Source organism: Coregonus lavaretus (assembly GCF_964263955.1).
Source record: "Coregonus lavaretus genome assembly, chromosome: 16".
In the NCBI taxonomy this organism is placed as follows: Eukaryota; Metazoa; Chordata; class Actinopteri; order Salmoniformes; family Salmonidae; genus Coregonus; species Coregonus lavaretus.
Genome location: NC_140003.1, coordinates 1,236,129 through 1,264,049, shown reverse-complemented (window position 1 = coordinate 1,264,049; position 27,921 = coordinate 1,236,129). Strand labels below are relative to the sequence as shown.

At 44.7% G+C, this 27,921-nt stretch overlaps 1 protein-coding gene across 1 annotated transcript in view; it reads right to left on the bottom strand.

The window, feature by feature from the left end:
- Positions 1-24,709: 24,709 nt before the first annotated feature.
- The window catches only part of LOC311143738 (TBC1 domain family member 4-like), a 144,724-nt gene continuing 141,512 nt past the window's right edge, over positions 24,710-27,921 (bottom strand). Inside the window, exon 21 of the mRNA XM_084179613.1 lies at positions 24,710-27,916. Coding sequence (XP_084035739.1) covers positions 27,677-27,916 — 240 coding nt within the window. The 3' untranslated portion in view covers positions 24,710-27,676. The remainder of the gene's footprint in view (positions 27,917-27,921) is intronic.

Here is a 27,921-nt window from a genome sequence, read left to right as displayed (position 1 = left end):
TTCAATTGCCTTGGTGGGTACGAACAAAGGATCCAAAATCAGGAAAGTCGTATTTATGGTCGTAATGCTGGTGAGTTACCACCGCTGTGATATCCAAAAGTTATTTCCAGCTGAATGTAATAACACAAAAAACGTTCTAAGCTAATAATGTAAGAAATAACACACACAAAAATAAAAATACTACAAAGTTGCTTAAGAGCTAGAATCAGAGCTGCCATGTCTGTCGGCGCCATCTTCTTCATCCATCTTCCATAACCACACAACTACTGACCACAACAACTGACCACAACCACAGAACTTCTGACCACAACCACACAACTGCTTACCACATCTAGTGACAACAACCAAACTACTGACAACAATCACACTTCTGACCACAACAACACAACTTCTGACCAGAAGCACACAACTACTGACCTCGTCTACTGACCACAACAACACAACTTCTGACCAGAAGCACACAACTACTGACCACAACAACTACTGACCATACAACTACTCACAACAACCACACAACTTCTGACCACATCTAGTGACCACAACCACACAACTTCTGATCACAAGCACACAACTTCTGACCACATCTAGTGACCACAACCACTAAAAACAACCACACAACTTCTGACCACAACCACACAACTGCTTACCACATATAGTGACCACAACCACACAACTACTGACCACAATCACACAACTTCTGACCGCACAACTACTGACCTCATCTACTGACCACAACCACACAACTTCTGACCACAACCACACAACTACTGAACTCACCTACTGACCACAACAACACAACTTCTGACCAGAAGCACACATCTACTGACAACAACAACTACTGACCACAACCACACAACTACTGACCACAAATCACACCTTCTGACCACATCTAGTGACCACAACCATTCAACTACTGACAAAAACCACACAACTTCTGACCACTACCACACACCTGCTTACCACATCTAGTGACCACAACCACATAACTACTGACCACAACAACACAACATCTGACCAAAACGACTGACCACTACTGACTATCAATGGGAATTTAGAAGGATTTCACTATTCAAATAATATAATTAAAATGTTACTTTTTAAACTTCTTTCACCACCACAAAAAGTTTGTATTTACATCTTCGTCTACTTCTCTGCTACTCAAATCTGGCGTTTGAACAAAAAATAATATTCTGATAAAAGGTTACAGCTGTTGAAGTAACCACATCAACAACATTTTCTGTAACTTATTTGCAAACAACTGCCATTTTGACCACTACCCAAACAAGTTAGACAAAAAGTTAGAGCTTATGGAATCTTCATCTACTTCTCCGCTATCTGTTGGCGGAACCAAAATATTTACTACGGATCTTATGGTACAGCTGTTTTAGTAACTGCATTAACAAATTTTCTTCCAACTTTTTCCAAACAACTACCATTTTGACCACTAACCCAACAAGTTAGACAAAAATATTTAAAGTTATGAAATCTTCCCCTACTTCTCTGCTTGTCAAACCCGAAAACTGATTAGAAATAGTGTGTACCAATCTCTAGATATAGCTGTTTTAGTAACCCATCAACTGCTTTCTTTCTAGCTGCAGTAAATCATGTCAGAAGATAGCAGATTAATTATTTACCAACAACAGCAGCAAATTGCAATAAAACGACATTGTCACGATCGTCGTAGGAGTGAGTAGACCAAGGCGCAGCGTGTGAAACAAACATGACTTTAATTAGTTAAAGTAATCCAAACAAAACACGACTCGTGAAGTCCACGGTAAACAAATACCGACACGGAACAAAAACCCACAAACACAAAGTGAAACACAGACAGTTAAATATGGCTCCCAATCAGAGACAACCAGCCGACAGCTGACACTCGTTGCCTCTGATTGGGAGTCACACAGGCAAACATAGAAACAGACAACCTAGAACCCCCAACATAGACATATAACACATAGAATAAACACACCCTGGCTCAACAAATAGAGTCCCAGAGCCAGGGTGTGACAGTACCCCCCCCCCTAAAGGCGCGGACTGCGACCGCGCCTAAAAACGAGCAAAACAGGGGAGGGCTGGGTGGGCATTCCTCCTCGGCGGCGGCTCCGGCTCCGGTCTTGCCCACCACCCTCCAACAAACCCCCCATAGCGCCCCTGGTCCGGTCTGGCCCCGCTGGCTGGAGCTGGACTGGACGTAGCAGGAGCGGTAGGCTTCAGCTCCTTAGTGGAGCAGTTGAGCGGTACCTGAATTGGCACCGATGACAATGGGGCAGGAACGGGCCGGGCCGGGCTGGCGACGCGCACCGTAGACTTGGTGCGAGTGGCAGGAACAGGCCGGACCGGGCTGGCGACGCGCACCGTAGACTTGGTGCGTGGAGCAGGGACAGGCCGGGCCGGGCTGGCGACGCACCCCTGGGCTGGTGACGCACACCGTAGGCTCGGTGCGTGGAGCAGGGACAGGCCGGGCAGGGCTGGCGACGCACACCGTAGGCTTGGTGCGTGGAGCAGGAACAGGCCGGGCAGGGCTGGCGACGCACACCGTAGGCTTGGTGCGTGGAGCAGGAACAGGCCGGGCTGGGCTGGCGACGCACACCGTAGGTTTGGTGCGTGGAGCAGGGACAGGCCGGGCTGGGCTGTCGACGCACACCGTAGGCTTGGTGCGTGGAGCAGGGACAGGCCGGGCTGGGCTGGCGACGCACACCGTAGGCTTGGTGCGTGGAGCAGGAACAGGCCGGGCTGGGCTGGCGACGCACACCGTAGGTTTGGTGCGTGGAGCAGGGACAGGCCGGGCTGGGCTGTCGACGCACACCGTAGGCTTGGTGCGTGGAGCAGGAACAGGCCGGACCGTACTGGGAACACACACCACTGGCCTTAAACGGGGATCAGGAACGGGCCGGACCGGACTGGCAATACACCTCAGTACCTCTCGCCGTGCCTCTACAACTTCCTTCCCTCCTCTCGCCAATGGCTCCCGTAACCCGGTGGCCTTCTCTCCTCGTCTCCCATTTCGCCCTGTGGCAGCCTCCTGCTGCCCAGTCGCCCATGCCGTGTGCCCCCCCCTAAAAATTTCTTGGGGTTGCCTCTCGCCTGTCCGACGTTGACCCGTTTGGCGCCGCTGCTCCTCTCCTGCCTGGGTCTCCCCCTTTATCGCCCTCAGTAATCTGCCCCCAACCGAGGAGGACATCCACAAGAGTCACCTCCTGCGTGTGTTCCTGGACACGCTGCTTGGTCCTGGTATGGTGGGTTTTTCTGTCACGATCGTCGTAGGAGTGAGTAGACCAAGGCGCAGCGTGTGAAACAAACATGACTTTAATTAGTTAAAGTAATCCAAACAAAACACGACTCGTGAAGTCCACGGTAAACAAATACCGACACGGAACAAAAACCCACAAACACAAAGTGAAACACAGACAGTTAAATATGGCTCCCAATCAGAGACAACCAGCCGACAGCTGACACTCGTTGCCTCTGATTGGGAGTCACACAGGCAAACATAGAAACAGACAACCTAAAACCCCCAACATAGACATATAACACATAGAATAAACACACCCTGGCTCAACAAATAGAGTCCCAGAGCCAGGGTGTGACAGACATCACATTTCAAAGTTCACTTTCCTTGCTTTGTCTAACACTATCATGAATCTAGCAAAGACGTTTTGTGGGTCAGGGTGTAGTATTTAGTTAATATTAAAGCACAAATTTACTGTATGTTAGCATGTTTCTCACACTTTAGCCAAAAGGCAGCAGTGTTGCCAAGGCTACTGTTTCAGACCAAACAGCTGGTATTAAGATTAAGAGTGACCGACCGTCTCCATTCGGTCTTATGTAGCAATATTTGAAATTCTGTTATTTACATTGGATAAAAGTAGAGACTCAGAGATAGAAAATGGTATATCATACACTGCAGTTGAGTAAGACATGGGAAAGTAATTCTGCTTTGAATGTTGATAAACTTGAAACCACACTTTTGAGAAAATGGCCCTTGAATGTTTTGGAACACCTACTGGAGAGCTCTTCTTTGTCTACATTCATTCAGCATCGTTCACACCCTCTTAAGCCTTAGCCCCAACCATCTCTTTAAGGATTCACATGTGAGACCATGTGCTAAACAGTGAGTACGGTAGTGTACAACCAAAGACTTCAAGACTAAAGGCTGGTTTATACTACTTCTACCGACATGTCTGTATACAGTTGTCAAAGTGACATCATGAACATTCTATTGTCGTTGTCATTATGAAAAAGTATAAACACAAAAACGACAGGCTGCATGACATCAGCAGCCTGGGGTCCAAAAAAGCATAACTGGTGCATTTTCATAACAATAAACCCATCAGTTTAAGAATGAATTTAGTGTATGTCAATCTAGCAATCCAGGCAACTAAAAGCAACTTTCTAAACAATGTTTTTGGTTCGTTTCTAGCTTGTTAGAAGGTCTAAATGGTATAGTGAAATGGTTACTTGCATAGTGGAGTCTTTTGTTTAGAAATGTAGCTTGCTAGCTAGCTAAACAATTAACCATAATCCCAACTCATAACGTTACTACCCTGCATGAATCTACAGTTAGCTAAAGCTAACCAACTAGCTAGGTTCAACGTTAGCTAGCTAACATTAGGCTATAACTAACAATGCAAATGGCTCTGAGATACGAATAACATTACAGTACTACACAGATCATACACGTAACTTTAGCTGGCTGGCAAGCTAAGGTTAGCTACCTAGCTAACAGCATGTTTTAACTGGTAATGAAAATGACTTTCTGACAAAAATATAAACGTATAATATCTTAAAATGTAGCTAGCTAGACTCTCTTACACGTGTACATGGATGAATGCTTCTCCCTCTGTCACAGATGCCATGGTTGCCTTAGTTTGAAGATGTAATCCAGATAGGTGTTTTATACAACAGCCTTCTGTGTTCTCTTTTCGACTCCCTCCGCATTTGCAATCAAAAGCCTGAATCTCCTTAGCTATCAAATCAAATCAAATATTATTTGTCACATGCACCGAATACAAACAAACCTTACCGTGAAATGCTTACTTACAAGCCCTTAACCAACAATGCAGTTTTAAGAAAATAGAGCTCAGAAAATATTTACTAAATAAACTAAAGTAAAAAACAAAAAACAAAAAGGAACACAATAAAACAACAATAATGAGCTATATACAGGCGGTACCGGTACAGAGTCAATGTGCAGGGGTACAGGTTAGTCGAGGTAATTTCTACATGTAGGTGGGTGTAAAGTGACTATGCATAGATAATAAACAGCGAGTAGCAGCAGTGTAAAAACAAAGGGGGGGGGGGGGGGGGGGGTTAGTCAATGCAAATAGTCCAGGTGGTCATTTGATTAATTGTTCAGCAGTCTTATGGATTGGGGGTAAAAGCTGTTAAGGACCCTTTTGGACCTAGACTTGGCACTCCGGTACCATTTGCCGTGCGGTAGCAGAGAGAACAGTCTATGACAATTTTTTGGGCCTTCCTCTGACACTGCCTAGCATATACAGTCATGGTCAAAAGTTTTGAAAAAGTTTGCTGCCTCAGTTTTGACGATGGCAATTTGCATATACTCCAGAATGTCATGAAGAGTGATCAGATGAATTGCAATTAATTACAAAGTCCCTCTTTGCCATGTAAATGAACTTAATCCCCAAAAAACATTTCCACTGCATTTCAGCCCTGCCACAAAAGGACCAGCTGCCATCATGTCAGTGATTCTTTCGTTAACACAGGTGAGAGTGTTGACGAGGACAAGGCTGGTGATCACTCTGTCATGCTGATTGAGTTAGAATAACAGACTGGAAGCTTAAAAAGGAGGGTGGTGCTTGAAATCATTGTTCTTCCTCTGTTAACCATGGTTACCTGCAAGGAAACACGTGCCGTCATCATTGCTTTGCACAAAAAGGGCTTCACAGGCAAGGATATTGCTGCTAGTAAGATTGCACCTAAATCAACCATTTATCGGATCATCAAGAACTTCAAGTGGAGAGGTTCAATTGTTGTGAAGAAGGCGTCAGGGCGCCCAAGAAAGTCCAGCAAGCGCCAGGACCGTCTCCTAAAGTTAATTCAGCTGCGGGATCGGGACACCACCATTGCAGAGCTTGCTCAGGAATGGCAGCAGGCAGGTGTGAGTGCATTTGCACGCACAGTGAGGCGGATACTTTTGGAGGATGTCCTGGTGTCAAGAATGGCAGCAAAGAAGCCACTTCTCTCCAGCAAAAACATCAGGGACAGACTGATATTCTGCATAAGGTACAGGGATTGGACTGCTGAGGACTGGGGTAAAGTCATTTTCTCTGATGAATCCCCTTTCCGATTGTTTGGGGCATCCGGAAAACACCTTGTCCGGAGAAGACAAGGTAAGCGCTACCATCAGTCCTGTGTCATGCCAACAGTAAAGCATCCTAAGACCATTCATGTGTGGGGTTGCTTCTCAGTCAAGGGAGTGGGCTCACTCACAGTTTTGCCTAAGAACACAACCATGAATAAAGAATGGTACCAACACATCCTCAGAGAGCAACTTCTCCCAACCATCCAAGAACAGTTTGGTGACGACCAATGTCATTTCCAGCATGATGGAGCACCTTGCCATAAGGCAAAAGTGATAACTAAGTGGCTCGGGGAACAAAACATCGACATTTTCGGTCCATGGCCGTGGGGAGTCCGGGCAGAGGAAGGAGGCGGCAGGACTTGGAAAAGTGGTCCACAACGACCAGGATGGTGGTGTTACCTTGGGTGAGGTGAAGATCAGTCAGAAAATCAACACTTAGGTGAGACCATGGTCGTTGTGGAACTGGTAAAGGTTGTAACTTACCAGCTGGGAGGTGCCTAGGTGCCTTACTCTGGGTGCACACCGAGCAGGAGGAGACGTACACGCTCATGTCCTTAGCCAAGGTAGGCCACCAGTACTTTCCGGTCAGGCAGCACACTGTACGACCGATACCTGGGTGACCAGAGGAGGGTGACGTGTGTGCCCAGTAGATCAGACGATCACGGATAAGAGCAGGCACGTACCACAGCCCAGCTGGACACTGAGGTGGAGATGGATCTGTGCGTAATGCCTGCTCTATATCCGTGTCCATCGCCCATACTACCGGCGCCACAATGCAGGAGGCCGGGAGTATGGGAGTGTTGTCTCTGGGCCTCTCCTCTGTGTCATACAGCCGGGACAGTGCGTCTGCCTTCACGTTCTTCATACCGGAATGTATGAGAGTGTAAAATCAAACCGGGTGAAGAATAGGGCCCACCTGGCCTGGCGAGGATAAAGCCTCCTCGCTGCCCGGATGTACTCCAGGTTACGGTGGTCCGTCCAGACGAGGAAAGGGTGTTTCGCCCCTTCGAGCCAATGTCTCCACACAGTCAAAGCCCGGACAACAGCCAACAGCTCCCAATCACCAACGTCGTAGTTCTGCTCCGCAGGGCTGAGCTTCTTTGAGAAGAAGGGACAGGGGCAGAGCTTGGGTGGCGTGCCCGAGTGTTGAGACAGGAAAGCGCCTATCCCTACCTCCGATGCATCCACCGCCACTACGAATGTTAGTGATGGATCGGGGTGGGCCAGTACAGGGGCTGAGGTGAACAGACCCCACAGTTTGCTGAAGGCCAGGTCAGCCTCAGCAGACCAGCGGAGCCGGGATGGCCCACCCTTCAACAGGGATGTAATGGGAGCTGCGACCTTGCCAAAGCCCCGGATAAACCTCTGATAGTAGTTGGCGAAGCCAAGGAAGCGCTGCACCTCCTTAACTGTGGTTGAAGTCGGCCAATTACACATGGCTGAAATGCGATCTACCTCCATCTCCACACCTGAGGTGGTAATGCGGTATCCGAGTAAGGAGATGGACTGCTGGAAAAACATACACTTCTCTGCCTTGGCATAAAGGTCATTTTCCAACTGTCGGGCCAGCACTTTGCGAACCAGGGATACATGCTCGGCGCACGTAGCAGAATACACCAGGATGTCATCGATGTAGACCACCACACCGCGACCAAGCATGTCCCGAAACATCTTGTTCACAAAGGACTGGAAGATGGATGTAGCATTCATCAAATCGTAGGGCATCACCAGGTATTCGTAATGACCCGTGGTTGTGCTGAATGCTGTCTTCCACTCATCCCCCTCCCGAACACGCACCAGGTTGTATGCACTCCTGAGATCTAATTTGGTGAAGAAGCGCGCCCCATGCTTTAACTCAATCACTGAAGGAATGAGGGGGAGAGGATAACTAAATCTTATAGTCTCCTTGTTCAGGTGATCGATAATCAATGCACGGGCGCAGACCGCCGTCTTTCTTCTTCACAAAGAAGAAACTTGAGGAGGCGGGTGAAGTGGAGGGACGTATATACCCCTCGCCCAGGGACTCTGTGACGTATGTTTCCATAGCCTCCGTTTCAGCCTGCGACAGGGGGTACACATGACTCCTAGCAGGTACAGCGTCTACCCGAAGATTTATCACGCAATCCCCTGCCCGATGAGGTGGTAATTTTGACGCATGTGCCTTAGAAAACACGTGCGCCAGATCATGGTATTCAGGGGGAAATCCGCACGGTGAAGGTACCGTCTGGACTTTCCACCATGGGTTGCACCAACGGAAACACCTAGACACCTACCCTGACACTCTCGCAACCACCCCGTGAGAACCCTCTGCGGCCATGAGAAGGTGGGGTTGTGGAGTGCTAGCCAAGGGATACCTAATACCACAGGGAAAGCAGGAGACTCAATAATATAAAAAGTAACCTGCTCACAATGAGTCTCCTGGGTGATCATGGTGACTAGTACAGTGACTTCCTTTACAAACCCGGACCCTAATGGTCGACTATCAAGTGCTCTGATGGGGAGTGGAATGGATAGGGGAACCAATGAAATGCCTTGACGGCGTGAGAATGCCCTGTCCATAAAGTTCCCAGCTGCACCTGAATCGACTAGCGCCTTACACTGGGGAACTACCATGTGATCGGGAAAGTGGATAGGTAGGGTACAGTGCGCAGCAGAGGGCTCTGAACGAGTGTGGGTGTTCGATACCTGGGGTGATGCGAGAGTGCCCTGCCTGCCGCCTCCAGGCCCAAAAGAGCGTTGACTACGACGTGTGGTGTACTGTCCCTTCGTGCCACCAGAGTGGCTCTGTCGCTGTCGTCCTCCGCTTTCTCGGACGGCGGCTCCACCCAGCTTCATCAGCTTGGGATCTGAGTCATCCGTGGTGGAAACGGGCAGACCCCTACCAGGACGTCCTCTGGCTGCCAGCAGGTTGTCCAAATGGATGGCCATGTCCACCAGTTTCGTGAAAGACAACATGGTGTCCCGGCAGGCTAGCTCCCGTCGGACATCCTCCCACAGATGGCACCGGAAATGGTAGATCAGGGCCCGCTCATTCCACCCGGACCCCGCTGCCAGAGTCCGAAACTCCAACGTGAAGTCCTGCGCGGTCCTCGTCCCCTGCCTCAGGTGGACCAGCTGCTCGCCCACCTCTCGACCCTCGGGCAGGTGATCGAAGACCGCCAGAAAGAGGCGAGCGAACTCCCCGTATTCCTCCAACGCGGCTCCTCCTTCGTTCCAAACCGCATTGGCTCACTCCAGGGCTTTCCCCGAGAGGCACAAAACGAGGACAGACACCTTCTCCCGCTCCGATGGCGCCGGCCTGATGCTGGAGAAGTAAAGCTCCAGTTGGAGGAGGAATCCTTGGCAGGGTGCCGCTGTCCCGTCGAACACCCCTGGTCGGGATATCTGGATGCCTCCGGGTGCTGGGGTGTAGGTGGCTGGATCCGGTTGGCCAGCTGGTCTCGATCGCTTCCCCCAAGCTGGCCAGCATTGTGGAATGCTCCTGGACCCTTTCCATGACTACAGGCATGCGCTCTTTTCCTTGCTGACTCCATAGCGAGGTGGGTGATTCTGTGATGAGTGTGATAGAAGGAGTCAGGCGTAGGAGGGTAATCACCAAATACAGAGTTTATTCCGTCGTACACAAATAGCGCTGGATAGCGACAAACGAAACAGGCACAGGGGAAAATCTACCCTGGCAATACAAGGTAACGGTAGCCCCAACAATAACAGGCACAGAGGAAATATCTACCCCGGCAATAACAAGGTACGAGTAGCTCCACCGAGCTACACTACTCTCACGTATAAACAATCACCCACAAGGACAAGGGGGGGCAGAGGGAACACTTATACACGGACTAATGAGGGGATAAGAACCAGGTGTGTGTAATTAACAAGACAAGACAAATGGAATGATGATATATGGAGCAGCAGTGGCTAGTAAGCCGGTGACGACGAACGCCGAAGCCTGCCCGAACAAGGAGGGGAGGCAGCCTCGGCGGAAGTCGTGACAATTTGAGTAACTGAAGCTCAACGTAAGTTAGCGCTAGCTTAGCTTACATTTACGTCATTTAGCAGACGCTCTTATCCAGTGCACACATAAAAAAAAAATACATTTTCATACTGGCCCCCCGTGGGAATCGAACCCACAACCCTGGCATTGCAAGCACCATGCTCTACCAACTGAGCTACACGGGGGCCCACACACAAGTTTACTTACAATAGAATGCTATGTGTATTATTTCTTGTCACTGAATTATCACTTTAGTCAACATTCTTATAGTTCTAACTATTTATTTTATATATCTGACTGTTTTGAGTCAGATTTGTCAATGAATGAATACAAGTGTGTTTTAGTCATGATTTTCTTTTCTCTTTTGTCTTGTTTGCACAGTGAAGATGACTATAGGGGTGATGAGCCACAGCCAGAGCATCTGCCTCCTCAGCCACAGCTTCCCCTTCCTCAGGCATAGCCTCCTCTTCCTCAGCCTGGCCGCTTGTCTAGACAACGCACTTCTGCTCCCCTCCCTCGGCCACGGTCTTCATCGGACACTGAGTCCCCTGTAAAGAGCCCTCAACCCAAAAGAAAAGGGAAAGCTTTCTCAAAGTCAGCGCATCCAAGTAACCGTGGTGGAGGTAGAAATTAAATGACTTTTGCTGTCTGGTACCTGATAAAAGTCAAATGGCACTGATGGTGCCCAAATCTACCCAAATGTCTCTAATTTTGGTAATCCACCTAAACATACTTCAACTATACTCTATTCAATTTGGGCATGCATTTTCGAGGCAGGCACTTTAGCCAGGTGCCTAGTGATGAAGAGGTTAAGACATATGGCATATCTGATGCGTGGCATTTCTGCAATCCCATAGCTAGGGAGTATTATGTTTTCTCGCCAGTTCATAAGACCTTCTCACATTTAGACTTTTTCATAGACAATATATTTCTGCCACTTATCACAGAGTGTGATTACCAAGCTATAGTCATTTCGGATCATTCTCCTCTTGCTATGAAACTACTTATACCAAATATACAGCCTAATTATCGCCCTTGGCGGCTTAACTCACTACTGCTATCAGAAGAAACCTTTGTTGCTTTTATATAATCTCAAATTGAGCTATTTCTCTAGCTAAATCAAACCACTTGAATCTCTCCTACAACAGTATGGGAATCTCCTGAGTCTCATGAGTGGCGCAGTGGTCTAAGGCACTGCATCGCAGTGTTAGCTGTGCCACTAGAGATCCTGGTTCGAATGCAGGCTCTGTCGTAGCCGGCCGCGACAGGGAGACCCATGGGGCGGCGCACAATTGGCCCAGGGTAGGGGAGGGAATGGCCGGCAGGGATGTAGCTCAGTTGGTAGAGCATGGCGTTTGCAACGCCAGGGTTGTGGGTTCGATTCCCATGGGGGGCCAGTATGAAAAAAATAAAAAATAATGAATGCACTCACTAACTGTAAGTCACTCTGGATAAGAGCGTCTGCTAAATGACTAAAATGTAAATGTAATGAAGGCTAATCTAAGGGGCAAAATTATTTAGTACAGCGCAAGATTAAGGAAGTTCAATGCCATGGGGAACTTACAAATTTGGATTTTGCATATTCACACTCTTCATCCGCAGATATACAAAAAAATGTTTGACACTTCAGACAGAGTTTGATCTTCTTTCAACTCGACAAGCTGAAAATCTAATTAGTAAATCTTGATACAAAAATTATGAACATGGAGAGAAATCAGGTCAAATGCTACCACACCAGCTGCGTCAGAGAACCGCAAATCAAACCATACCTGAGATAACTGATGAGCTGGGTAACAAATGTATTGATCATTCACAATTATACACTTCGGAATCTGCTGGTAATGCTACCTTACTCGACACCTTTTTTGAGAACTTAGATATCCTACAGTTGAACCTGAGATAGCTGCTGAATTAGAAGAACAGTTCTCTGTAGAAGAGATTGTGTTGGCAATTAAATCTATGCAGTGTGGTAAATCCCCTGGACCCGACGGATTTCCGAGCGAATTCTTTAAAAAATTATCAGATCAACTCTCTCCTCTCTTGCTTTCCTTATTTGAGGAAACATTCTCCTCAAACTCTTTACCCTCAACTATGAGACAAGCATGTATTTCACTTATTCTGAAAAAGCGAAAAAAACGATTGAGTGTGGTTTATATAGGCCAATTTCTTTACTGAATTGCGATGTAAAGATACTTTCTAAGATGATTGCCTGCCGTTTTGAGTCAGTCCTTCCCTCCATTATCTCTGCAGATCAAACTGGTTTCATTAAAAATCACCATTATTTTTTCAACATCAGACGTCTTTATATAATTCACTTTATAATCCCTCTTCATCTGACACTCCAGAGATATTGTTATCACTTGATGCTGAGAAGGTGTTTGATCAGGTGGAGTGGGATTATCTATTTTATACTCTCAAACAATTTGGATTCGGTCCCAATTTTATGTCCTGGATCAAAGTATTTTACTCCTCCCCTATGGCTGCAGTGCGCACAAATAATAACATTTAATCCTATTTCCAACTTCAACGTGGGACAAGACAGGGTTGTCCTCTAGTCCCTCAGCTGTTTGCCATCGCAATACGTAATAACACCACTATCAAAGGTATTCAAAGAGGGGGCTTAGAGCATAAAGTTTCACTCTATGCGGATGACATGCTAGTATATACAGTGGGGAGAACAAGTATTTGATACACTGCCGATTTTGCAGGTTTTCCTACTTACAAAGCATGTAGAGGTCTGTAATTTTTATCATAGGTACACTTCAACTGTAGAGGTCTGTAATTTTTATCATAGGTACACTTCAACGGTGAGAGACGGAATCTAAAACAAAAATCCAGAAAATCACATTGTATGATTTTTAAGTAATCAATTTGCATTTTATTGCATGATGTAAGTATTTGATCACCTACCAACCAGTAAGAATTCCGGCTCTCACAGACCTGTTAGTTTTCCTTTAAGAAGCCCTCCTGTTCTCCACTCATTACCTGTATTAACTGCACCTGTTTGAACTCGTTACCTGTATAAAAGACACCTGTCCACACACTCAATCAAACAGACTCCAACCTCTCCACAATGACCAAGACCAGAGAGCTGTGTAAGGACATCAGGGATAAAATTGTAGACCTGCACAAGGCTGGGATGGGCTACATGACAATAGGCAAGCAGCTTGGTGAGAAGGCAACAACTGTTGGCGCAAAATCCAGAAAATCATATTGTATGATTTTTAAGTAATTCATCAAATTTAAGTATTTGATACATCAGAAATGCAGAACTTAATATTTGGTACAGAAACCTTTGTTTGCAATTACAGAGATCATATGTTTCCTGTAGGTCTTGTCCAGGTTTGCACACACTGCAGCAGGGATTATGGCCCACTCCTCCATACAGACCTTCTCCAGATCCTTCAGGTTTCGGGGCTGTCGCTGGGCAATACGGACTTTCAGCTCCCTCCAAAGATTTTCTATTGGGTTCAGGTCTGGAGACTGGCTAGGCCACTCCAGGACCTTGAGATGCTTCTTACGGAGCCACTCCTTAGTTGCCCTGGCTGTGTGTTTCGGGTCATTGTCATGCTGGAAGACCCAGCCACGACCCATCTTCAATGCTCTTACTGAGGGAAGGAGGTTGTTGGCCAAGATCTCGCGATACATGGCCCCATCCATCCTCCCCTCAATACGGTGCAGTCGTCCTGTCCCCTTTGCAGAAAAGCATCCCCAAAGAATGATGTTTCCACCTCCATGCTTCACGGTTGGGATGGTGTTCTTGGGGTTGTACTCATCCTTCTTCTTCCTCCAAACACGGCAAGTGGAGTTTAGACCAAAAAGCTCTATTTTTGTCTCATCAGACCACATGACCTTCTCCCATTCCTCCTCTGGATCATCCAGATGGTCATTGGCAAACTTCAGACAGGCCTGGACATGCGCTAGCTTGAGCAGGGGGACCTTGCGTGCGCTGCAGGATTTTAATCCATGACTGCGTAGTGTGTTACTAATGGTTTTCTTTGAGACTGTGGTCCCAGCTCTCTTCAGGTCATTGACCAGGTCCTGCCGTGTAGTTCTGGGCTGATCCCTCACCTTCCTCATGGTCATTGATGCCCCACGAGGTGAGATCTTGCATGGAGACCCAGACCGAGGGTGATTGACCGTCATCTTGAACTTCTTCCATTTTCTAATAATTGCGCCAACAGTTGTTGCCTTCTCACCAAGCTGCTTGCCTATTGTCATGTAGCCCATCCCAGCCTTGTGCAGGTCTACAATTTTATCCCTGATGTCCTTACACAGCTCTCTGGTCTTGGTCATTGTGGAGAGGTTGGAGTCTGTTTGATTGAGTGTGTGGACAGGTGTCTTTTATACAGGTAACGAGTTCAAACAGGTGCAGTTAATACAGGTAATGAATGGAGAACAGGAGGGCTTCTTAAAGGAAAACTAACAGGTCTGTGAGAGCCGGAATTCTTACTGGTTGGTAGGTGATCAAATACTTACGTCATGCAATAAAATGCAAATTGATTACTTAAAAATCATACAATGTGATTTTCTGGATTTTTGTTTTAGATTCCGTCTCTCACAGTTGAAGTGTACCTATGATAAAAATTACAGACCTCTACATGCTTTGTAAGTAGGAAAACCTGCAAAATCGGCAGTGTATCAAATACTTGTTCTCCCCACTATATGTCTGACCCTTTAACTGGTCTTCCAGAGATCCAGGTTCTACTAAAGACATTTGGGAAAATATCCGGGTATAAGGTTAATCTACAAAAAAGTGAATTGATTCCTATTAATCCTTCTGCCATGCAAACTTATTTTAGTCGTTTACCCTTCAGAGTGACTACACAGAAATATTTGGGAATTTGGGTCACACACAATTTCAAAGATCTCTATTAAGCCAATTTCCCTCCCTTGATACTCCGCCTGAAACAGGATCTTGAACGCTGGTATTTACTTTCTCTTTCTTTGGGCGGAAGAATTAACACTGTTAAAATGAATGTATTACCTAAGTTTTTATACTTATTTCAATGTATTCCTATCTTTCTGACAAAATATTTTTTTATCTCCATAGATAAACTGATATCTGCTTTTATCTGGAATAAGAAAAACCCTCGGATATGTAAGAGCGTATTGCAGAGATCTCTCCCCCAGTGTGGTCTAGCACTTCTGAACTTTCAGTATTATTACTGGGCAGCTAATATAATAATATTTTTCACATAGCTGCTCAACTTGTCTGACACATGGTTCACTCTTGACCAGTCTAGTTTGAGGTGCTGAATCCAGTTTCTCTCCATGAGAGTAGGACCCTTTCCCTTTGACACCAGTCGCATTAGTGGTAACACTTCATCCCCATACTCTGCTAAACCTCCAGTTTTCTCAACAACTGAATAGCCTGAGTTGAGTATGTTCTCAAAATAACATCAAATGGCTGTAGTTTACACTTCTTAAACCTGCTGTTGTACAGCTTCTCTGAGATAATAGACATGGCTGCCCCAGTATCTATCTCCATCTTTACCCCATTACATCTCACCATGACCATGTCCGGTTTCACATACTCACGATCACTATCCACAGTAAAAAGTCACAAGTCCCTTCCTGACAGGTTATTTTTGTCTGTGCTGGTCCCTGCCCTCATCTTGGCCCATTATCAAGTAGCATGTCCCCTTCACTGGATTAGGGTGCGCTGTTTGAGAGTGTTGCTTTGAATGTGCTGTTAGCCACTGCTGTCGGTGCTCTCCCCCGACAGGCCCGCTCCAAATGTCCAGTCTTCTGGCACGCTCTGCACTGGAACTCCATGTAGTGGCAGATCTGTGGTGAATGGCCTGTCCCCAAGCAGCGGAAACAGGGCTTCGATATCTCCCCTTTCTGGTCCGACATCCTCTGGATCCATCTCGGCACCTCTCGATGTCCCGCCAGTTTCCTGTTCAGATTATCCGTTCTCGGCTGCGACAGCGTCTGCTGGAATTTCTGCATGCTCCGGGCTGTAGACAAAAAATAATTGACAATGTCCAACACTTTAGCCCATGTCAAGTTCTTACCATATGCGGTGCTTACCAGCTTGCCGCGCAGTTCCTTGCATGCAACTCACTCCATACACTAGCTGGTCCCTTACTGCTCTTCTAGTCCAGTCCCAATCTCACATGTATTCGCCAATCCCTTCAGTGATGCTATATGTTCAGCTAATGTCTCACCTGCTGATTGTTTCGTAGTACGAAAAACATGCCTCTTGCTTATTAGCACGTTACGTTTCGGTGCCTAAAAGTCTCTCAGAGCTTTCATTAGCTCCTTGAAGCTAGCCTCACCAGGCTTCTTCGGCGCTACCAAGTCTTTCAGCAGTGTAAAAGTATTTGAACCCACGACCGATAGAAACACCACTCTTCTCCAGTTGTCCTCTATCTAGTTGGCCTGTGAAAACCATTACTCATATGTGCTAAAATTCTTGTTAGCTTCATCGAAGCACAAAACGGTCTCACTACTGAACAATGCCATGGCTCTCGTTAGCCTGCGCCCGCTCACACGGCTTCCAGCTAGCTGCGCAGCTAGCTCGCTCGGTTGGTCGTCAGCAAACTGAGGATTTTACCTCAGAATTCATCCCATCCTCGTCGCCAGTTGTTGCGTCTTAGATGCTGGGTTCTTTACTGATGACTCAGAGACTAATAATAAAACAACGGAATACGTTTATTTCACATTCACACAGGTAACACATCTAGCCATCTCTCTTTGTTTTTTCAGCCCTACTAACCATACTGCCTTTCCAGGTGGCCCCTTTGCCTCTCGTTTGCCAATCACACTCTTTGGAGGGCAGTAACCCAATTACTATTTCTTCATTCAAACCATAACCCTCTTTGCAATTAATATGATTGGTTATTCTGAATAAAACGATTCCAATACACCACAAAAATATTTTACAACTTCCAAATAGGCTTACTGAGTGAAAACTGTTTTACAAAGTAGCCTAAAAGAAGAGCGAGGTAGGCTTTTGGCATGAGTGCATCGGCCATCACCGGCAAGTGAGCTGCGCATCATTGGGCAAGTCAGTGAAAGTGGAAAGCTTTTTAAGGACTATAATTTCCCTCATATTGTACAATATGTGTACCTCTACACACCTAGGCATATGCCAGGGGTTCCCAAACTTTTTTGTCCCACAACCCCATTTTGATATCTGAAAATACCTGCGACCCCAACCATGTGAAAATAATTATGTAATTAACAGACAATGTTTACTTTTTTATTTGGGGCTATAGCAGTCAATTGAAAAACATTCTAACAGTATTTCTGATTGTCTTCTCAACTCACCATCACATACTTTTAATGTGCAATTTGTGCAATAATTTGGGACATGTAGGCTATTTGAATCATTATGGAAAACAGACAGTCAATTGCAAATTAGTCTGACATCATGTCTCTTATCTTACCACCACTAATGAGATGGGTGTGCTTGATGCATGTCATGTCAGAGCTTCTCAAAATCAGGGGGCGTGGTCGACGGTGCTGTCACATCCAACCTGGATCGATATTTGGTTTTAATGCAGACAAGAGCACTGAATCCAGCTTCACACCGATACGAGCGGGCGAAGGGTATCATGAGTTTTATGGTGCTTTCAAGACAACTGGGAACTCTGAAAAAGGTCAAATCATCACGTCAGTGATCTTCAGGTCGAAAAGTCTGAGCTCTAGTAAGAGGCCAGAGTTCCCGAGTTGGAATTCCGAGTTGGGTGACTATTCAAAAAAAAAATCCCAGAAGTAGCTCAGTTCCCAGTTGTCTTGAACGCACTAAAGTCTCATATTTCAGTGTTCCCAGTTCCCAGTTGTTTTAAACGCAGCATTAATGCTCAGAGGGAGACGGCAGGGTATTCCCTTTGAGTCAGGAACCAAAACTCCTCCATAGTGATCCGTGAATGCGTTGTTGGCAACATTCAGTCACATGACAGCTCGATCAGCTGTTCGATTTCACTTACCGGCATGTCAATGGAGCCAGGATCACAGTCAAATGGATTGGGAAGTAGGTCCCAAAGTGTTCTTCCAAGCGTTGGAGGTGAGCAGTCATCACTCGTGTGGGACACTTACTGATGTTGTTTTTTGTTAGAAAGATGCACAGTCGAGGGAAGGGGGCATGGTTCGCTTTTGAAAGACTCTCTCTCCAATAATAATAATTTCCTCTGAATCCACTGATTCGGTCACTCATCTGTAGATGTTTTTGTATTGCCCCTGCATGCTTGCGTTCAGTTCGTTCAGTTTCCCAAATATGTCTGTTATATAGGCAAGGAGACACATTTTCATTACACAAAGTCAAGCAAGTCTGTTTATTTTACATCCATTGTGGATGACAACAGTTCCTCTCTCAATGTGAAAAATATTTCCAACACTCCCCCTCCATAACCACCAAGCCTTGGTGTGAAATAGAACATTGTTATGCTCTGATCCCATATCTCCACATAGTTTTGAGAACAGGCGTGTGCGCAGAGGATGTGGTTTGATGTAGTTTACAATCAAAGTTACCTGCTACAGTATATCACCGAGTTCTAGAGTGCAGAGGCCTGCCCGCCGTTCCGCCATAGATGGAGCCCCATATGCAAAAGCCCACCATTCTATCCTATATGGAATCTGTTTTTCGTCAATATAGCCAAGCAGCACACTGAACATCCCCTGTGCCGCTTCATGCTCTGGAATTGTGAGGCAGAACAATACAGTGGCTTGTGAAAGTATTCACCCCCCATGGCATTTTTCCTATTTTGTTGCATTACAACCTGGAATTAAAATTGATTTTTTGGGGGGATTGTATCATTTGATTTAAACAACATGCCTAACATTTTGAAGATGCAAAATATTTTTTATTGTGAGACAAACAAGAAATAAGATAAAAAAACAGAAAACTTGAGCGTGCATAACTATTCACCCCCCCCAAACTCAATACTTTGTAGAGCCACCTTTTGCAGCAATTACAGCTGCAAGTCTCTTGGGGTATGTCTCTATAAGCTTGGCACATCTAGCCACTGGGATTTTTGCCCATTCTTCAAGTCAAAACTGCTCCAGCTCCTTCAAGTTGGATGGGTTCCGCTGGTGTACAGCAATCTTTAAGTCATACCACAGATTCTCAATTGGATTGAGGTCTGGGCTTTGACTAGGCCATTCAAAGACATTTAAATGTTTCCCCTTAAACCACTTGAGTGTTGCTTCAGCAGTATGCTTAGGGTCATTGTCCTGCTGGAAGGTGAACCTCTGTCCCAGTCTCAAATCTCTGGAAGACTGAAACAGGTTTCCCTCAAGAATATCCCTGTATTTAGCGCCATCCATCATTCCTTCAATTCTGACCAGTTCCCCAGTCCCTGCCGATGAAAAACATCCCCACAGCATGATGCTGCCACCACCATGCTTCACTGTGGGGATGGTGTTCTCGGGGTGATGAGAGGTGTTGGGTTTGCGCCAGACATAGCGTTTTCCTTGATGGCCAAAAAGCTCAATTTTAGTCTCATCTGACCAGAGTACCTTCTTCCATATGTTTGGGGAGTCTCCCACATGGCTTTTGGCAAACACCAAACATGTTTGCTTATTTTTTTCTCTAAGCAATGGCTTTTTTCTGGCCACTCTTTCGTAAACCCCAGCTCTGTGGAGTGTATGGCTTAAAGTGGTCCTATGGGTTATCTTTGGTCTCTTTGTTGCCTCTCTGATTAATGCCCTCCTTGCATGGTCCGTGAGTTTTGGTGGGCGGCCCTCTCTTGGCAGGTTTGTTGTGGTACCAATTTTTTTATAATGGTTTTAATGGTGCTCCGTGGGATGTTCAAAGTTTCTGATATTTTTTTATAACCCAACACTGATCTGTACAACTTTGTCCGTGACCTAAATGGAAAGCTCCTTTGTCTTCATGGTGCTGCTTGCTTGGTGGTGTTGCAGACTCTGGGGCCTTTCAGAACAGGTGTATATATACTGAGATCATGTGACAGATCATGTGACACTTATATTGCACACAGGTGGACTTTATTTAACTAATTATGTGACTTCTGATGGTAATTGGTTGCACCAGATCTTATTTAAGGGCTTCATAGCAAAGGGGGTGAATACATACAGTGGGGAAAAAAAGTATTTAGTCAGCCACCAATTCTGCAAGCTCTCCCACTTAAAAAGATGAGAGAGGCCTGTAATTTTCATCATAGGTACACGTCAACTATGACAGACAAATTGAGAAGAAAAAAATCCAGAAAATCACAATGTAGGATTTCTTATGAATTTATTTGCAAATTATGGTGGAAAATAAGTATTTGTAAAACAAGCAAGTAAAACAAGCAAGATTTCTGGCTCTCACAGACCTGTAACTTCTTCTTTAAGAGGCTCCTCTGTCCTCCACTCGTTACCTGTATTAATGGCACCTGTTTGAACTTGTTATCAGTATAAAAGACACCTGTCCACAACCTCAAACAGTCACACTCCAAACTCCACTATGGTCAAGACCAAAGAGCTGTCAAAGGACACCAGAAACAAAATTGTAGACCTGCACCAGGCTGGGAAGACTGAATCTGCAATAGGTAAGCAGCTTGGTTTGAATAAATCAACTGTGGGAGCAATTATTAGGAAATGGAAGACATACAAGACCACTGATAATCTCCCTCGATCTGGGGCTCCACACAAGATCTTACCCCGTGGGGTCAAAATGATCACAAGAACGGTGAGCAAAAATCCCAGAACCACACGGGGGGACCTAGTGAATGACCTGCAGAGAGCTGGGACCAAAGTAACAAAGTCTACCATCAGTAACACACTACGCCGCCAGGGACTCAAATCCTGCAGTGCCAGACGTGTCCCCCTACATGTCCAGGCCCGTCTGAAGTTTGCTAGAGTGCATTTGGATGATCCAGAAGAGGATTGGGAGAATGTCATATGGTCAGATGAAACCAAAATATAACTTTTTGGTAAAAACTCAACTCGTCGTGTTTGGAGGACAAAGAATGCTGAGTTGCATCCAAAGAACACCATACCTACTGTGAAGCATGGGGGTGGAAACATCATGCTTTGGGGCTGTTTTTCTGCAAAGGGACCAGGACGACTGATCCGTGTAAAGGAAAGAATGAATGGGGCCATGTATCGTGAGATTTTGAGTGAAAACCTCCTTCCATCAGCAAGGGCATTGAAGATGAAACGTGGCTGGGTCTTTCAGCATGACAATGATCCCAAACACACCGCCCGGGCAACAAAGGAGTGGCCTCGTAAGAAGCATTTCAAGGTCCTGGAGTGGCCTAGCCAGTCTCCAGATCTCAACCCCATAGAAAATCTTTGGAGGGAGTTGAAAGTCTGTGTTAACCAGCGACAGCCCCAAAACATCACTGCTCTAGAGGAGATCTGCATGGAGGAATGGGCCAAAATACCAGCAACAGTGTGTGAAAACCTTGTGAAGACTTACAGAAAACGTTTGACCTGTGTCATTGCCAACAAAGGGTATATAACAAAGTATTGAGAAACTTTTGTTATTGACCAAATACTTATTTTCCACCATAATTTGCAAATAAATTCATTAAAAATCCTACAATGTGGTTTTCTGGAATTTATTCCTCATTTTGTCTGTCATAGTTGACATGTACCTATGATGAAAATTACAGGCCTCTCTCATCTTTTTAAGTGGGAGAACTTGCACAATTGGTGGCTGACTAAATACTTTTTTTCCCCACTGTATGCACGCACCACTTTTCCGTTATTTATTTGTTTGAATTTTTTGAAACAAGTTATTTTTTTTTTCACTTCACCAATTTGGACTATTTTGTGTGTGTCCATTACATGAAATCCAAATAAAAATCCATTTAAATTACAGGTTGTAATGCAACAAAATAGGAAAATGCCAAGGGGGATGAATACTTTTGCAAGGCACTGTATGTCTTCATGAATAGCATCCCCCGACATGTATAGCGAACAAAAGTCAATGCATGGGCATCTCAACCGTCACAGCTAACGTCCACTTGGAGAGCATAAGCTCCCCAGTTTGAGTCGTTCAGTCAGAGTTTCGTCTTGATTGCTAGCAATAGCATAAGTTATTTGTTTAACAGTGTTATCTGACAAACGTATTGATGTGAGTTTCTGTGCCTCTGCCTCCCCACACAGTTTCACCATATCAGTTGCGGCCGGTAATATCAAAGTCTCTGCAATAGTGTGTGGTTTCATAGCGTAGCGGGCCTAGCCATTCACCGTGGGAATGATTTTTTATTTATTTATTTAACCTTTATTTAAACAGGGAGTCACATTGAGATTAAAAATCTATTTTACAAGAGAGCCCTGTATGCATTATAATAAAAACTGAATAATAAAACAACATACACATGTGTATAAAACAATATAATTCAGCACAAAATATACCAAAATAAACATGTTTAATAAAATAAATCACATTCAAGTACATAGAGGTCCTCAATCAATAATTTAAACTGCCTGAGTGGCAACAGCACATCTAGTGCAATGGTCTAGTGCAGGCTTTTACCATGATTGAATATTTTTCATTTAGATTTTTAAGGTTACAATGATTTTGAGAGATATATATATATATATATATATATATATATATGTATATTATATTGTCTATGTATATATATATATTTTTTTTTTCTTCTAAGGATTTTGAAAATTCTCCTGTGACTCATTTTAATATCATTCGACCCTACATGGGGTTGCGACCCCTAGTTTGGGAACGCTGGCCTAGGCTATTGATAGATTCAAGACAAATCAGTTTGAATTGATCTCAGATTCTCAGTTTGTCAATGTCAAAGTAGCCTGTCATTTCGATAATTTGTGCGGTATTAAAAAAGATTCTGCCAAAGTCTCCAGTCATGTTAAATTAAAAACATTTCCCGGAACCTAGGCTTCTAAAAATGGCACCCATGGCATGTGTTCAACTACTGTAAGCGCTTCTACTCTACTGCTCTATGCCTCTACGTAAATGTGATAATAAGCATGCGATGCTTTATTATATATATATTTTAAAAAATGCACTCACTTTTTGTTCTGTTAACTCCACAATTAGAAATTAAGCACTGAACACAGGTAATCTAGACTCTAGTTCACCACCATATACTAAAATATCCACACAAGCCACTAGCCATCCAGATATGAGTTAGAAGATTATGAATATTAGGCTATATTATTAAGTTATTATTTAAGAGCATTGAAGATCGATCACAATCAGTAAAAAATTAAAATATTGAGCTAACTAGCAGATTCATATCAATAGCTAGGTTTCCATCCAATTGGCGACAGATTTTCATGCGAATATTCTGAAATCCCCATAAAGAAAATATTAACATTTTCCCACCAGTGGCTTGTTTTAGAGGTCATCACGGGTCCAAAAAGTTGGACCCCTTCCGAAATGGACCTGTGGCTTTCCCAGCCGGACACGAAATGCATAAAACGAATTTAAAGTATAGGAGACCCGTTCCGAACGGATCCGAGGACAACTATACCCATTCCGTATAGACCTGGTCAGAGTGAGGGAAGCAGCAGAAAAGTCATTTTTAAGGTACTTTATTAACCAGAGCTGATAAAGCACGAGAGGAGGGAGAGGGGCCGTACTCTGAGTGAGTGACATGGGGAGCAGGGAGGAAGAGACAGCAACCAACCAAGCAGACTAGCGCTATAGTAGAATAATAGCTGCCATAGCTAGGTTATTTATCATCAAATAAGATTACGTAGTACCGGTCTTGGACTACATCTAACTGGAAGAAGCTAGTTGAGCTAGCTAACATCAACTGAGGACGCAGGGCATGCACTCTCTCATCCTACAGTTACAAATAACTACTCAATTCAGAATATTAAGTAGAAGCCTGTTGGCTCTTGGTAGTTGTAGCCTATCCTTCTCCTTTAACTTTTAATTCTGTCATTTTAATTCCATCTTCCATTGATTAGATATCTCCTTACCTTTGTCACACACGGAGCGAGGCTTTATGACTGCAGCCTATTGCCGCTTTGATTACTTATGATTGGCCAACAACAAGCTACACGCTCCACTCTAGTGAAAAGCAAGAGCAACAGCATAATTGTTACAATTTCGCTCTCTCTCTACTGCAGCAGTTGCATTCAGATCTGTACGGGCCCTTCCGGACAAGTCAGTTAAAATTACACATACCCGAGACCAGTGGCAATCATATCAGATCCGACCTAGAACCTTGACATTATTTAGAAGTCTGGACCAGGATCGGGTAGGCCTATGCTAAATGTTTTTTGTAGTTTTCAGTACAGAGGCAGTTAGCTAGTATGCTTTGAATTTTGAGATATGAAAGTCAACTAAATATATATTTTTTTCATTTTGAGCACCTGGCCCCTGAAAGGTCTGTGCACGGCCCTGCATACACATGATAGTTTTAAAATATATTTTAAAGCTATTTCCAAATCCCAGACTGTAGCTTTAAGTGAAAGAAACCACTCGAGACACAGGTGAATAGAAAAAGGCAGTGAAAGTGTGATTTATTGAAGTACTCGTGACAGTTTTCTTTGCTTCTTCCATAGTAGTGATTAAACAATGCGATGACGTAGGCTACGTACACAGACACAAAGAGTGACACTCAAGCCAGCCATAAGGGCTTCCCTTGTATCACCCTCAATCACTTTCATAGGCTTATCTTCCCTCCAAGGCAGACCGTATTCATGCTTTTTTGGCACACAAGAACATTACTTTAATCTAGTTCCCTCTCTGACAATTATGATAGGCCAGCCTATATTTGTTACAGTCAAGTATTCATTGGTAACGTAGTTGATATACTCTCCAATGGAGCATCCTTGTAAGACATGAATCTCTAGATAGCAACATTATTTTTCATAAGGACGGTTGTTTTTGTATGACCCAGAATATTCCTAGCTTATTTAACATGGAAACGCATGAAATAAGAACATTTTGAAACACTTGAAAATGTTGAAAAATGGCTCTGAAACAGTAACAGTGATCACTTGATGAAACAGAAGAAAAAAAACACGCATGAATTATAATACATTGCTGGTTGATAATGTTTAGCAACGAAAGCATTAAAATGTATTTGGTTGTAAAGGAAGTACAGGAGAAAGGGTACATTAAGGCAAATAACAATGCAACACCCCCCCCCCCCCCCCTAGAAAATCACTGATATGAAAAACAAAGAACCCACTGGGTGACTAAGAAGCTGTTGAATAAGAGAAGTCTGTGTCATACATCTCTATGGATATGCTGCTGAATTTGAAGCAGCTATAGAAAAACACATCACCATTCAGTTCTTTGTGTGGGTGTGTCATGTGGTTGTGAAAAGGTTGTGGTAAAACCTTGTCTCATAGATATCAATATAGTAATATTTGAATTAGTTTGCTGTGAATGATGTCAGCTCAATGGTCACAGGCTAGTTGATGATGAGGGATCATGTTGGATAGGCTTTGTCAACCTTAAACGTGTGTGGCTCGGCTGCAGTCGCCTAATTCAAAGTAACCACATGGAGTGCTGTTCGTACTCACGTCAACTCTTTGTGCACACACAATGATTGACAGATTGACAATCAAAAATACATGTTTTAAAGCTGCAAATCAGCAGGATGGGGCTGGAGAAATGTAACCACTCTCAAATGCATAGACAGAGCTATGGATGCAAGGACTGACCATCCATGATATCAAAATGATAGATTTAACCATGTTAGGCATTTATAAGTTATATTCTCCATTAATCAATGTGTACATGTCATTAATTTATAAGTCCAAAAATGGATGTAGCAACTGTAGATTGCCCCTTTAACATTTCAGAAAGCAAATAATATAAATATTCCAAATAGGCTATATGTCCACTTGGAGTGTGTGTGTTGGGTGTGTGGACCGTCCTGTGTCTTTCCATGAGGTCAGTAGCCGGTCTCTCTCTGTGTGTGTGTGTGTGTGTGTGTATATGTGTATGTGTGTGTGTATATGTGTATATGTGTGTGTGTATATGTGTGTGTGTATATGTGTATATGTGCGTGCGTGTGTGTGTGTGTGTGTGTGTGTGTGTGTGTGTGTGTGTGTGTGTGTGTGTGAGCACTACACCCAGTGGACCTACAGTGGCAGCCAACTGTTCTCCAGCCTAACAGAGACTGTAAACCATCTTTATATTCTTCTTGATTCCTGTGGACGTGTACACACAAACACAGCACATTCAAAATACATCCGTCAGCTGTACCACTTCAGTATGAAAACATCAGAGAAATACAAGCCCTGATAGGCCCACACCCAGAAAGTGTATCAGAGGATGATGATGAAAATATGTGTACACTCTTAAGAGTGAGTCAACCATAGCGGATGTCTAAAATGTGACAAAAAAAGACAGCAATAATCTGCGAAGCAGGCATAACTCTAACAAAATATGGAATTCTTTCAGATGCTCTATACAAAACATTTCTAAGTGTTGCACCATCACAGCCCCCTGAATCTGGGATGACACCTTGGTCAGTCACACAGGAAATGGCGAGGCAGACACCCTTACATCCTGTCTCTGGTTTGGGGTGAAGCACTTCCTCCCGAAACCACAGAAGCTATAAGTATTTGGTTTCTCTCGCGCAACGGCTGCAGCCGCCTCAGTTCCTTTGTAGACTGTGTGTTTTGCGAGAAGCAACACAAAAACAAAACACGTAAAGAACATGTTAACAAGGCAAACTAGACATGATTCTCAACCACGACATGTAGCTACTTTACACAGACATCAACATTTGCCTGGTTATGTTATGCCCCAATGACACAAACTCTTAATCACGAAACTCTTTGGAGGGAAAATTACATTCGCATCCATAATTTTCAAGTATCTTTAAAATCTAAAGAAAAGCACAAATGCTATGTTGATCAGTGTTGTTCAGCAAAGCCATGGCTGGAACACAGACGTTGTCATGGACATTGGACTTGATGCTCCAAACCTGGGTTCAAGTAGTATTTGTTTTCTTTTAATTTTGCGTTTGATTGAGCCTGTCTGAAATACCAGATGGAAGGGCTTTGCACTTTTGGGATTGCTCCATTGGTTGGTTCCATTGCGACAGGCAAGCTTAATCAAGTTGAAAAATAAAAGCTGAGACACTTGTGCCTTCCTCCCATACTGCTACCCCCACATCTCCCCTTTGACCTACTCAACTATGGTGCGTGGTCTGTAAGGAGATTGACAGTTCCCAAACTGTCAGTCAGTCTGTCTGTCGAAAGGGCGACATCCCATTGGAACTACACTTCCTGTCGGGAAATGACAACATGTACAGGGCCCAAACATGTACGGCTAAACAGTCTCACAAAGTTAATTTGTGCCAATTAAGTTCGCTTCCAAATGTAAATAAATTCTATCCATCGTCAGAGTCCGTAACCACTGTCTCCCTCCCTCTGTCTATTCTCCAGAGTCTCTCACTCCAGACCTCCAGATCGGGCAACTTTACCCTCCTCTCCTCTCCCCATCAGGGCTTACTGGCAGCGGGCTTGGACTTGCCGTTTGGCCCCTGGGCTGGCTTGACTATGCGGGTCATCTCCACGTCGGCTAGGCTGTCCGGGGCCAGGCAGGAGCGCATGTGCTCGATAGTCTTCTGGTAGGACTGGCGCTCCTGCTCCAGCGAGCGAATCATGTGCTTCATCTTGGACTCGCGTGACAAGAAGTTCTCCATGTTGGTCTCCAGGCTCTGGATTTTCTGACGCTCCACCTGGG